General features: G+C 41.4%; 1 protein-coding gene across 1 annotated transcript in view; it reads right to left on the bottom strand.

Annotated features, from left to right (window-relative positions):
* The window catches only part of TMPRSS7 (transmembrane serine protease 7), a 48,409-nt gene extending 35,900 nt beyond the window's left edge, over nt 1-12,509 (bottom strand). Inside the window, exons 1-4 of the mRNA XM_034768561.1 lie at nt 12,459-12,509; nt 9,854-10,055; nt 8,864-8,994; nt 867-943 (exon numbers count right to left, since the gene is read on the bottom strand). Coding sequence (XP_034624452.1) covers nt 867-943; nt 8,864-8,994; nt 9,854-10,055; nt 12,459-12,509 — 461 coding nt within the window. The remainder of the gene's footprint in view (nt 1-866; nt 944-8,863; nt 8,995-9,853; nt 10,056-12,458) is intronic.
* Between the last annotated feature and the right edge of the window lie 1,286 nt (nt 12,510-13,795).

Here is a 13,795-nt window from a genome sequence, read left to right as displayed (position 1 = left end):
CCATCAAGTTGATGTAAGCAACGCAGTGTCTACACTGGCACTGCATTGACCTAACCAGATCAACCCAAGCGCTATACCTCTCGCAGAGCTGGAGTTAAGTCGACGTAGCAGGGCATGACATTTTAATGTAGATGCTTACAGTTTTAGGTCAACGTAAGCTGCCTTGCATCAGTTTAACTCTGTAGCACAGACCAGAGCTAAGGGGTTGTTCTGCTTTAAACTACACCAATAGATAAACCATTCGTTTATTTCATTCAACTGGTACAAATCCCCAGGTGGACACCAGTTCAGTTTAACAGACGCTTATTTCAAGTTAGCTTAAACCAATTTCTAACAGTCAAACTAAACTAAAGTAAGCTTAGTTCAAATGGATATAAAACAGTGTATACATACTCTTTTGCATCGGTTAACTAAATCAATAGGGTCAATTCACCTCTTTAGTTTCAAGTGGCAACCAAGATTTTAGTTCATGATTGTTTCACCTCCCCCCAAAGCCTGCTCACAAGTTCCAAACCATCAATCTTTGTCTACACAGAAATTTGCACTGGTGTAATTAAACCTGTTTAGACACCTTTATGTGCTTAAGACTGCTTGTATTGCATTAGCTAACCCCTAGCCAGGTTTAAATCAATTTAAGTGTAACCACACACGAAGTGGCACTGGTTTAACTAAGGGTCTGAGTTTAAACAGATTTAGTTTTATCCATGCAACTGTGTGCATGGACCAGGCAGAGCCAAAATAACTCCGAGTGAGAGTTTCACACAAAATTAGGTTTGTATGGTGAGCTACACTCCCCAAGATTACGGCATTCAAGCATCATCATCACACCTGACAAAGACAGGCACACGCACTGCACTGAGTTTTACCTGACATCGGAAACAATGGACTGTTTATAAAATTTGGAGAAAGCAGAGGTTGTGTAAACCAAGTTCATCTGGAAGAGAAAAAAACGTTACGTGGATGAAAAAGTTAGTGTTTCTACAACCACAGCTTTTAACTTCCAGACAGATCTTAAGGAGAACGGGCACATGCTCAGGATTCTAAACATGTATTTAACTATGTGTAGCCATGACTTAACTGCACCTTCCGTGCACTTTAGCAGCATAGAGTAAAGAAGGTTATTTTCTCGTCTAATAAATTTTTTATATAAAAATATTATCTTATTAACATATTTCCTTTCTACTCCAATGAAAAAGACTTAAACCAATTATTTAATGTTGTTAGGGCCAAATTCTGCCCCTCAGATAAGTGTGGTTTGGCTTAGAACAATGGTTCTCAACCAGGAGTACACACATACTCCTAGATGAGTGGGTACACCAACTCATCTAGGTATGTGTCTGGTTTTACAACAGGCTACCAAAAAAAGCACTAGCGACGTAAGTACAAACTAAAATTTTGTACAAAGACTTGTTTATATTGTACTTACATTTCAGTGTATAGTATATAGAGCAATATTTATATTCCAATCAATTTATTTTATAATTATATGGTAAAAATGAGAAAGTAAGCCATTTTTCAGTAACAGTGCGCTGTGATACTTGTGTATTTCTAGGTCTGATTTTGTAAGCAAGTAGATTACGTGAGGTGAAACTTGGGGGTATGCAAGACAAATCAGACTCCTGAAAGGGGTACAGTAGCCGGCAAAGGTTGAGAACCACTGTCTTAGAATGTTCCAAAATAGAGTTAAAACTTGGTTTTGCTACTGTATTGTTGGAAGAAGCATACTACATTTTGCCACTAGGTGGCATATGCCTCAAGTAGTTTTGAGCCACTTTTGATTCCTGTAGACAGCATTTAATTCAGCATGGACATGAGTGGCTAGACACTGTGGCCATTTCTTCTGGAGGAAGACATAAGCTACAAAATCAAGGAGGGACTGATATTTGGTTTGTGCCCAATTTATAACGTTAAATGTAAGGAACTAAATAATAATGTCAGGAAACACTAATTAAAAATCTGTAAATCAAAGGGAATTGTGAATGTTCAATACCTCTCCAGACTAGGCTTGAAGTGATTTATTAACAATTAGGTCTTTTCACTGAGGGGGAGGAAGATAACTTGATGAGTTTCCCCTATTTCACTGTCTCTCTTATGAAAGCCATATATTGCAGTGACCTTTGAGCCAGAATGGAAGGTCAAAGGGACATCATTTCAAAAACATTCTACAGAATACAGGGGCAAAAGAACTTCCCCTCCCTACTCGGTGTATCACATTGGACTATTCCATTTTATTTTCTCTTTGTTTACATGAACGATTCCCTTTTCAAGCAGATAAGATTCAGGTGAAAAAGCAGCAGTCACCACATGGCCTCTAAAATCACATTCTTTTCCTTTTAAAAAGCCCTATTTCTCCTACTCTCCCCAAAATTAAATTCTGTGGAATGGTAAAGATCAGAACTGGGTGTGACAAGGGGATGAAGGCCACTTATAAGAGTGAGACACAAACAGAGCTCACATCTGGACTTAGAACCTCCAATAATCAAGCGGGGTTTGTAACTTTTCCCCCCCCCGGCGTGTCTACACTCAAACACCTAGGGTGATCAGATGTCCCGATTTTATAGGGACAGTCCTGGTGTTTGGGTCTTTTTCTTATATAGGCTCCTATTACCCCCCACCCCATCCCAATTTTTCACTTTTGCTGTCTGGTCACTCTACAAATACCCCACCAAAAACATGTAAAACAGAACAAGAAAGTTTAACTTACCCACTTGCAAGTATTTTCTGAGCCAGATCCTACAGTTACCCTCCTCCCCATCTTGCTGCTATTTATTACAGAGGTGCAATACATCCATATATATATATATATGGAAATAAGTTGCCAGTAGATAGAGCTCCAGAGCATGTAACAGTTGCTGGGTTTTGCAGGAACAAGAATACTAATGATGCACTGCAAATGGCTTCCAATGACTGCTCTTTTCAGTTTTGCCAACTCTCAACATTTTATCATTAGTCTCTTTCTATATTTAGTTGACAATCCATAGCTCTTATATGAACACGTAGCCGTTTCATTTTTTAAAGTTTCTGGTCCTCCTGGTTGCAGGAAAAACTGCAATACGTTAACAAAAAGGCTGAAACATCAGAAAGCAAATAAAAAGACCTAGCGGTTATTCTTCAAAAATCTTCTGATTTGTTGCAGCCTGATTCATGATTGCTGAATGCTTGTGGCTAACAATACTGCCATCTCTGAACACTAGACTTCTCCCTCTCTAAATCTTCACTATTTTCCTAAAACAACTGCCTTCACGTCTCCATTTTCCTCTGAGTCACAAACTCTTATGTTTGACCATTTTCCCTGAGTTCAGCAATTCTACCGTACTATGGAATGCTCTGCGTGCTGCTCCTGCTGTGTCTGACTGGAGCAAAGCATTTTGGGAAGAATAATGCTTCTTCAAAACAGGCAAGCATTAGGAGGAAATTAAATGCATTCAAGAGTTCTAAAGACATTACTGATGCTGCAGGCCAGGAAACAGGCAACATATATCAAGTCTTCATATTCAATATCTCCAGCTTAATATTAGATGGCAGTTCATTTCTGAAGAGTGACCCTAAAAATGGGGTTTATGGGGTTCCATGCTGGTTTCTTTTCAGTGTCTCCCGTATCAAATGCATCCATTAATGGATGCAGGACTGTATGAAAGGTTTGTAAACTTAAATAGACCCATCCTGAGTTTAATTTGTGACAAACAAGACTCAAAAGCAACCAGTTCTTTCCTTCCTTCCACATGGCTGGTGAAACAAAGGCAGGTAGCCAGCTGATTTTCTACATAGAACCACTCACTATAGGAGGAAAATGGCATGTCACCAACACCACCCCTAGCTTTTCCTCTGCCTGTGGGATCCTACACCAGACATCTTGATCCTAGAGGTTTCCACCTAGGCCCTGGTTTTGACTTGCTGGGCGTGTGGCCTGCACGTCCCCACTGACAAAAGCCAGGCAGAGGGAACCATCGGGTGTGGGAGGGGTCTGTCAATGCCATCCCTCAGGAAGCAAGTAAGCCAGCTGCAGGAAGAGGTGGCTCGTCTTTGTAACATCCAGGAGCACAAGGACTACAGCGACAGGATGTGTGTGGAAACATGATAACTGACTACAGATGACAACAGTGACACCAGAGGAGGAGGAGGAAGGATTGGCTGCTCTATAGGATGGAGACTGGCTGCTGGCCACTTCGGGCAGTGGACAGCACTCCACCCACTTCCAGGCCCTCTGTCCATCAAGGTAAGCTGTGCTGGCAACAGGGGGAGAGGAACAGACCCCAGTGGCAGAGGAGAAGCCACCCGCCCCCAAGGCTGGGAGGCCCTTGGCCACTAAACCCAAAAGGATGAGATGTAGGGTGCAGTTGGTTGGGGACACTCTTCTGAGGGGGATGGACACATTCATCTGCCAACCAGACACAGTGCCCCAGGACATGTGTTATCTGCCTGGGGGCGATGTCAGAGATGTCACAGAGACGTTACTGAAACTCATCCATCCTTCTGACTATACATCATGCTAGTCCCATCCATGTGGGAACTACTGAGGCTGCCAGGTATGACCCTGAGCAGATCAGAAGTGGCTACAGGGCTCTGGGAACAAGGGTGAAAGGCACAGGTTGTGTTCTCGTCCATCCTCCCAGTTGAGGGTAAGGGCCCAGGTAGGGACAGGTGCATCCTGGAGATGAATGCATGGCTGCACGGATGTTGTCAATGGGAGGACTTTGGCTTCCTTGACCATGAGATGCTGTTCCCAGAAGGTGGTCTACTGGGAAGGGATGGGATCCACCTTACCAAGAAGGGGAAGAACATCACTGCACACTCGCCAATCTAAGGAGGAAGTCTTTAAACTAGGTTCAAAAGAAGCAGGTTACAAAACCCCACAGGTAAGTGTGTATATGTTTATATTATATAAATATAAATAAAAGATATATTAGCTACCTATATGCAATACAATGAGTATGGGGAACAAAACGGAAGAACTGGAAGTTAGTACACAAGCTAAATTAAGACTTAATTGGCATCAGACTTGGTGGGATAAGTTTCATGACTGGAATATTGGTATAGAGGGGTATAGCTTGTTCAGATAGGACAGGCACAGTAAAAAGGGAGGAGCTGTTGCATTATGCATTAATATATACACTTGTTCTGAAGTCCAGAAGAAGGTGAGAGGCAGACCAGTTGAGAGTCTCTGGATAAAGATGAAAAGGGGTAAAAAAACAAAAAGGGGGTGATGTTTGTGACACTGGCAGACAGGGGCCAGCTCATGCCAAGACCTCACTGAACACTGACAAATGCATAGCTAGAAATCAGTCTGGCTCACCTATTTTAACAATACTAACACACAGGTATTAGATTTATAAAATGTGTTTAGACCTGATGAAAAGCTTGTGAGTTGCTGAATGCATTAATCTCACTTATAATAAATATTGCTTCATAACATGAGATATAGATAAGTGTTTTGCTCTATAACTATAGAAGTGTTTGCGATGAAACCAGAAACTCACACTGTCAGGAGAGAAGCATTACCAAGTGTGAAATACTAGTTTACCATGAGAGGTGTCATCTCTTGCCCAACAACAGAAGGCCCATAGACATCAGACAAGCCATTGTGGAACATCAGTGGACAAAAGATGTTGTGGATTGTTCCCCCCATACCATGAAGAGGAGATGTGCACAAACATCAGCTTTAGCTCTGGGAAAAGAGGATAAAAATCCCTGTCAAGAAGAAATTGGATCGTTATCCTTCTTGGAATTTGGAGAGAGCAATATTTCTTTGCATAAGCAAGGGATCCCCAACCTGCATATGTCGTTTAGGACTAAGGAGTTTGCATATTACAACAGCTTCTATTACTTTTGGAACCTACGACTATAACTCACTTGCGTGTGACTATTTACCTGCTTTAATCTTGTAAGTATAGTTCTTTTATTTCTTTTTCCTAGTTAATAAATCTTTAGTTAGTTTATCATAGGAATGTCTATCAGTGATGTCTTTGATGTGAGATCTAGGGTGCACTTGACCTGGGTTAAGTGACTTGTCCCTTGGGACTAGGAGTAAGCTGAATATTGTTGTGATTTTTGGTACAAGGCCCCATCCCGTCACAAAGGCAGACTTGCCTGGGTGGCAAGACAAACTGGAGTGTCTGTGACTCCATTTTAAGGCTGTTGCAATGCTTGAGGAGTTCACACTTGATACTTGGCTAGTGAAATCTAAGTATAGAACTTAGAGACAGTTTGGGGTTGTACCCTGGTTTGTAACAGTCTCCCCTGAGATTGATACTCATATTCGTGAGCCACTCCAGACACTGTCACAATAAGGGTCTACTATAGACCACCAAATCAGGAAGGGGTAGAGGATGTGGGATTTCTAGAACAAACAACAGAAATCATCAAAACACAAGACCTGGTAGTAAGGGGGTGGGGTACTAAATACCCAGACATCTGTTAGAAAAAGTAATATGGGGGACAGGGGAGAAAACACAAAATTTAAATAAGTTCTTGGAATGTATGGGGATAGCTTGTTGTTTCAGAAAGTAGAGGGAGTAACCATGGAAACTGCCGTTTTAGACCTGATTTGGTAGTGATTCTGGAAGGCAATTTGGGTAAAAGTGATAATGAAATGATGATTTCATGAGTTCCAGGAAACAAAAGAATGAGCAGCAAAATAAGAACAACACACATCAAAAATGCAGACAGACACAGAACTGGTAAATAAGTTTCTATGGGAACAAAATGTGAGGGAAAAAGGAGTTCAGGCGAGGTGGCAGTTTCTCAAGGAGACACTATTACAGGCACAACTGCGAGCTATACTGATACGAAGAAAAGATAGGAAGAATAAGAACAGACCAATATGGCTCCATCAGGAGCTTTTTAACAATGGGAAAAATCAAAAAAGAATCCTACAAAAAGTGGAAACATGGATAAATTGCTAAGGAGGAGTGCAAAAGAATAGCTCGAGCAGATAGGGATAAAATCAGAAAGATTAAGGCACACAGTGAGTTAAACCTAGCAAGGGACATAAAAGACAATAAGAAGAGTTTCTTTAAATACATTAGGAGCAAGAGAAAGATGCAGGAAAGAGTAGGTCCTCTACTTGGTGGGGAAGAAGAGCTAATAACTGATGATATCAAGAAGGCAAAGATGTTTAATGCCTATTTTGCCTCAGTCTCCCCCCCCCCAAAAAAGGTAAACGTTGAACCAGATGCTAATATTAATCGTGTTGAGTAACAAGGAAGGAAGGGATTCAAGCCAAAACAGGGAAAGAACAGGTTGAAGTTAGATGCATTCAGTCAGCAGGGCCTGAAGAAATTCATCCTAGCGTACTTAAGGAACTAGCTGAAGCAACCTTGGAACTGATAGCAATTATCTTTGAGAACTCTCAGAGGATGGTGAGACCCCAGAGAACTGGAGACGGGCAGACACAGTACCTATCTTTAAAAAGGGAACAAAGAGGACCTAAAAATGTATAGACTAGTCAGCTTAACTTCAATATCCAGAAAGATACTGGAACACGAATTATTAAACAATAATATGTAAGCACCTAAAGGATAATAAGGTTTTAATGAATAATCATCATGGATTTGTCAAGAACAAATCATGCCAAACTAACCTAATTGCTTTCGTTGAGAGGCTTACTGGCCTAGTGGATGGGGGAAGCAGTAGATATATTTTGATTTTAGTAAGGCTTTTGATACAATCTCACATCTCATAAGCTAAGTACGGAAATGCGGTCTAGATGAAACTACTATAAAGGTGGGTGCATAACTGGTTGAAAGACTGTACTAAAAGAGTTGTTATCAATGGTTTGGTATCAAACTGAGAGGATATCTGTAGTACGGTCCTACAGGGGTCAGTCCTGGGTCTGGTACTATTCAATAATTATATTAAATGACTTGGATATCGGAGTGGAGAGTATGCTTATAAAACTTGCAGATGCCACCAAGCTAAGAAGGGTTACAAGCACTTGGGAGAACAGAATTACTGATCTTCACGAATTGGTCTGAATTCAACAAGGTGACATTCAAATGCACAACTACACGAGGAGAAATAACTGGCTAGATAGCAGTACTGATGAAGATTACCTGGGGGTAACGGTGATCACAAATTCAATGAGTTAACAATGTGATGCAATTGCAAAAAAGGCTAATATTTGTATTGTAAGGTGTATTAACAGGAATGTTGGATGTAAGACATGGGGGAGAGGGGGTAATTATCCCGCTCTACTCAGCATTGGTGAGACCTCAGCTGGAATACTGTGTGCAATTCTGGGTGGAAAGATGTGGGCATATTGCAGAGAGAGTCAAGGAGAGTAACAACAATGAGAACAAACAACAAAGGTAAAAGGTTTAGAAAACCTGACCTGAGGAAAGGTTAAAAAAATGGGCGTGTTTCTCTTGTTTGAGAAAAGAAGACTGCAGGTCGGGGGGAGGGGAGGGAGAGGGGGAGTGGGACATTTAATAAAAGTGTTCAAATATGTTAAAGGACTGTTATAAAGAAGACAGTGATCAGTTGTTCTCCATGTCCACTGAAGGCAGGACACGTAGTAATGAGCACAATCTTCAGCTTGGGAGATTTAGTTTAGATATTAGGAAAGAGTTAAGCACTGGAATAGGCTTCCAAGGGAGGTTGTGGAATCCCGGTCATCTGAGGTTTTTTAAAAAACAGATTAGACAAACACCTGTCGGGAATGATCTAGATTTACTTGGTCCTGCCTCAGAGCAGCAGGTTGGACACGATGACTTCTGAAGGTACCTTCCAGGCCTAAACTTCCAGGATTCCTCCAGGCAGCAAACCCTTTATACAGCCAGTGTCACTGCCAAAACTGAAGCTTTTTCTAATAGCATTCATGGCTCTAAACTGTTTGCTAACACTGTAATATGATCTATGTTCTTACCACTTGCTGCACGTTCTGTGCCACTGAGAGGAATTCTCTTGACTCCTTCTGCCTATATTCCGGGAGAAATTCTATGTTGGCTACACGAAATAATCCAACGAAATACAAGGCATCTTTGTTTTCTGCTTCAACTGCAAAACAGATAGAGGAAGGTTAATTTCTTTCTTTTTTTTAAATCCCTTTTTAATAGCAACTCAGCTAGGGGAAGTATGTAACCCACACACCTTGTGGGTGTGGTGTTCTGTCCCATCTAGTGGCACCAAGACCACTTAAAGAAAGATAAAATTAGTCTGCTCTATAGCCTTAACTAAGAACCAGTTGGCTTTTAGCTCATGCGGTAAAGGCTCATGCATTAAGCTTCAAAGGTCCCCGATTTGATCCTGCCCACCGACGACTGGGGTCTGTCAGTGTTACACAAGCATTCAAGTTAGCATGGTTAGCCATCGTGAGAAGAGCATGCTTTGCATGTGGCGACTTGAAGTGGCTGATGCTTGGAGCTGCAATGAGTTATTCTAGCAGTAGTCATGTCCAACATTCAGCTGAAGCAAAAGTCACTGTGATGGAGGATCCAAGGGTACGTCTACACTGCAATTAGACACCTGCAGCTGACCCATGCTAGCTGACTTGGGCTCACACTAAGGCATTTCATTGTGGTGTAGATGTTCAGGCTTGGGCTGCAGCCCAAGCTCTGGGACCCTTCCACCTCACAGGGTCCTACAGCCCGAGCCTGAACATCTACACACAATTAAATGCCCCTTAGTTCAAGCCCGGCAAGCCCAAGTCAGCTGGAATGGGCCTGTCATGGGTGTGTAATTGCAGTGCAGACATATCATAAGGGACAAAGGAAAGTATCCTAAAAGAGCGTCTTGAAACAATTCATGTGCAATGCAGGTAGAAACTTCGGATCAACTGGGGTCCTAGCAGCAATTTACTGAGTGCCATCAGTAACATACAGATGTATGAAATATGCATGAGCTTTCAGTAACTCACCAATGAAGAGCCACAGTAAGGTCCAAGTTATAACACCTATCACAAACAGAACCAGCGTAAAAAGAATTATTTTATTTTGAAAATTCCATATTGTTCTCTTTACTTTCCTCTTAGATTTGGATTTGCCATAGTTTTTCCTTGCAAGTATCTTCTTTGCCAATTTCTCTTCTGCATTTACTATTTGGACTGAAATATTTGATACCTAAAACAAACAAATAAATAAAATCAATGTACAGTGAGCCACGGGGAACATTTCAAACAGCGCTTCAGCTAACCTGCACCCAGAAGAGAGGAGATTTTTCTTTACACATTTTCCCCCTAAGTTACTATACAAACCCAACTTATTATTAAAGCAGTACTGTATCTAGGAACCTCCCCTCACCCTCCGCATGATGTGGGGCCCAGTTGTGCTGAGCACATACAAACACAACAAAAAGATAGTTCCAAACAATTTACAATCTAAATTTATGTATGAAACCCACACTGCATTTGTACATGACCAGCCCCCGCATGGGGGAAGTATCATTTTAGCAGGAATAGAAAAGTAAAGACAGCAGCTACTGCAGCTTAGGGTAGTAATAAAAAAGCATCACGGAACAACGTCGCCTATCACAGTGCAATGGTAGATAGAGCTGTGAGAAAGCAAGTTTTGCTTTGAGAATTCTTTGCTGACCAATTCCATTTTGGGGTGGAGCTTAGCAAATAGGTATCAGAAAATCCTTTCCAATCCCTCGGAGTATTGGTTATGTCCTTCCTTTTTTGTGTATTTCAGCAGACGAGCAATCGATTGCAAAGCGCAGCAGCAGAAGGCAGGGTGGAAGCTCAGTTAGGAGGAGGCATTCGCACAAATTGGGGCAGAGAAGGAGGTTTGAGTACAAAACTAATTTTCCCCTTTCATCAGAAAAAACATTTTGGGAAGAAATACTATGTATTTTTCTTGTTGCAAATCCAGCAAAGTTCACACTGGTTCTATCAACAACAAAGGTTTGTTTTTCTGTGCAGCTGTAGTTAAGAGCAGCATGCACATCCATCGCTTAACGACTAGCCTAAGCCATATTTAATTGGCTTTTTAGTTACAAAAGCAGCTGTATGTTAACTTCCCTAATATGTTACTCCTTTAATAGAAGGGCTCTTGACATCATTACAGAAAGAACAGATAAAATACAATACAAATCAACAACAGTCAGCTAGGATGGGCTGTTCTCAGATGCCCCCAGCCTCTTAGACCATCCTTAACTTTGTTAACTTTACTACAGATGTAGCAAGATAGGAAGGTATAAAATGCCTGTATTTAACCCTTAAACATCTAGCATTGAACCAGTCTATTATGTTATGTCAGTTTCTAAATAATTAACAAAATCAATTTTCTATAGCCTTATGGAAAAGCACTATAGACTTAACAGGCATCTTCTCTTTTTTTAAGCTATCCTATTGAATATAGTAATAGAGAAAGCTTAAAAATAGAAAAAGGATATTGTTGTCGATTTGACAGTTGCAGTCAAAAGTTTTCAAGTAAGTTTCTCAAGTAACTAGTAAATTTCGGTGTCCAACATGACAGCTTAAGGATCCTATCTTCAAAAAACACTGAGGACACATCATATTAAAAAAAAAAAAAAAGAGTCAGGCTCTTTTAAGATATCAAATAGAGCACCCCAAAAATCACTAATTGCACTTACAGGTCAAGATTGATTTCTATAGAAGCCTAGCCATCTTGTTCCTATTAATTTCTTTAGGGCCTAATCATAAAGATGGGCATGTTTAAAAGAATTTTAGTGCAGGAAGGAGATCCACTTACTCCCTCAAACTATAGGAATGCATGATGGCTGCCTAGTATTTGCATTGTTAATGAGTGCAAGTGTAAATTCATACTTCAAACTTGTTGATCAGTCTGTTAGCTACTATCATTTTAGCTGGAAAAAAATGAACTTAATGAATCAAGTCTTTTGAGCATGGCAAGCTTTTGTGCATAATGCCGGAGCACCGAGTTGATAACAGCAGCATTAATGGCTAAGCTGTATAGTTACACAATATGATTTATTGAGAAGAGTTATTTAGTTTAACCCAAAACATTTCATAGTAATAGAAGCAATAAGAGTTTAAAACATCGTGGATTAGGTTTTCTGTTTTATTCAAACCATGCAACTTTCTCCTGCTTCTGGTCAGTTTTTGCACTATATAATGCAGTTCAGCTAATAAAGCAATTTAAGTATCACAATACACTAAATTATTTAATGACTCCTCATTCTTTCTGCCACATGTAATCTCCAGTGCAGTGATAGCCTTAGTTATACATTTGAAAGGTAGCTATACTTAGATGAATGCTGGATTTCTTTCCAGGAAATAGATTTCTTAGCAAAAACTTGCTCCTTGTCATGAAACCAGTCTAACCCTTACATACGGTCATATTGACATTTCAATTCTGTCAGTAAATGCTCATTGCAATGCATCAGAAGACAGGAGAATAGATTGACTTTTTAATTCAAAGTGATAAAACAAAATTAACAATAAAAATTTAGAGGTTGTCAATTTATGAATAGGTTTAACCCTCTATGCACAGTGCACAGGTCTGGTACAATAGTGGAGGGCACTTAAATCATCTACTTACACTTAGGTTATCTTCAGGTTTGGCGGACTCGTGTCTGTTTTGTTCATCCATTCTGGAGACTTACTTGTCAAGTCCACACCAGGTTTAAAAGAGACGCTGCACCTATTCCTAGGCCATATTCCCAGCTCTGTTCCAAGGAGAACTGGTACCAGTGTCCAGGACAACTTGCTAAGGAAGGCATCAATTTACATTCATGAATTTCCAATTGTAATTTCATCTGCCTTGTTGCTCTGTTGTGAGCATTAAAAGGGCACTATCAAGTAACTTTAGTCTCCAAATGTTTGGGACGAGGGGAGGAGTGGGAGAGGAAGAGGAAGGGTGTCTTAAAAAAAAAAAAAAGAGTTTTAACAGACTCCTGCAGCATGTTAATGCACCAAAACCAGGATATTGAAATTAACTGAACAAGAATTAGGGTATGTCTACACTACGAGAGTAGTTCGATTGTACTTAAATCAAATATGTGGAATCAATATTATAAAGTTGAACGTGTGTATCCACACTAAGGACAGTAATTCGACTTTGTGAGTCCACACTAACGGGGCAAGCGTCGACATTGGAAGCGGTGCACTGTGGGCAGCTATCCCACAGTTCCCGCAGTCCCCACTGCCCATTGGAATTTTGGGTCGAGCCCCCAATGCCTGCTGGGGAAAAAAATGTGTCGAGGGTGGTTTTGGGTAACTGTTGTCATCCAACCGTCACTCCCGCCCTCCCTTCCTGAAAGCGCCAGCAGGCAATCAGTTCGCGCACTTTTCTGGTGAGTGACAGCGCGGACGCCACAGCACTGCAAGCATGGAGCCCGCTGCGACCATCGCTGCAGTTATGGCCGTTGTCAACACCTCACACCTTATCATCCACCTTTTCCAGAGGCAGATGCTGAGAAATCAGGCGAGGAGGCTATGGCAGCACAGTGAGGACATGAAGTCTAAGAGTGGCACAGACCTCTTACAAAGCACGGGACCCCGCGCCATGAACATCATGGTGGCAGTGGGTCATGTTGATGCTGTGGAACGGCAATTCTGGGCCCGAGAAACAAGTACGGACTGGTGGGACCGCATAGTGCTGCAGGTCTGGGATGAATCACAGTGGCTGCGAAACTTTCATATGCGACAGGGAACTTTCCGAGAACTTTGTGAGTTGCTGTCCCCTGCCCTGAAGCACAAGGACACCCAGATGTGAGCAGCCCTGACTGTCCAGAAGCGAGTGGCCATAGCCCTCTGGAAGCTTGCAATGCCAGACAGCTACGGGTCAGTTGCGAATCACTTTGGCATCGGCAAATCTACTGTGGGGGTTGCTGTAATGCAAGTAGCCAATGCAATCGTTGAGCTACTGCTGTCAAA

This window comes from Trachemys scripta, chromosome 1 (genome assembly GCF_013100865.1).
Source record: "Trachemys scripta elegans isolate TJP31775 chromosome 1, CAS_Tse_1.0, whole genome shotgun sequence".
NCBI classification, from domain to species: Eukaryota; Metazoa; Chordata; order Testudines; family Emydidae; genus Trachemys; species Trachemys scripta.
Note: the sequence above shows the minus strand (reverse complement) of the source record. Positions and strands in the feature narration are given on the sequence as shown.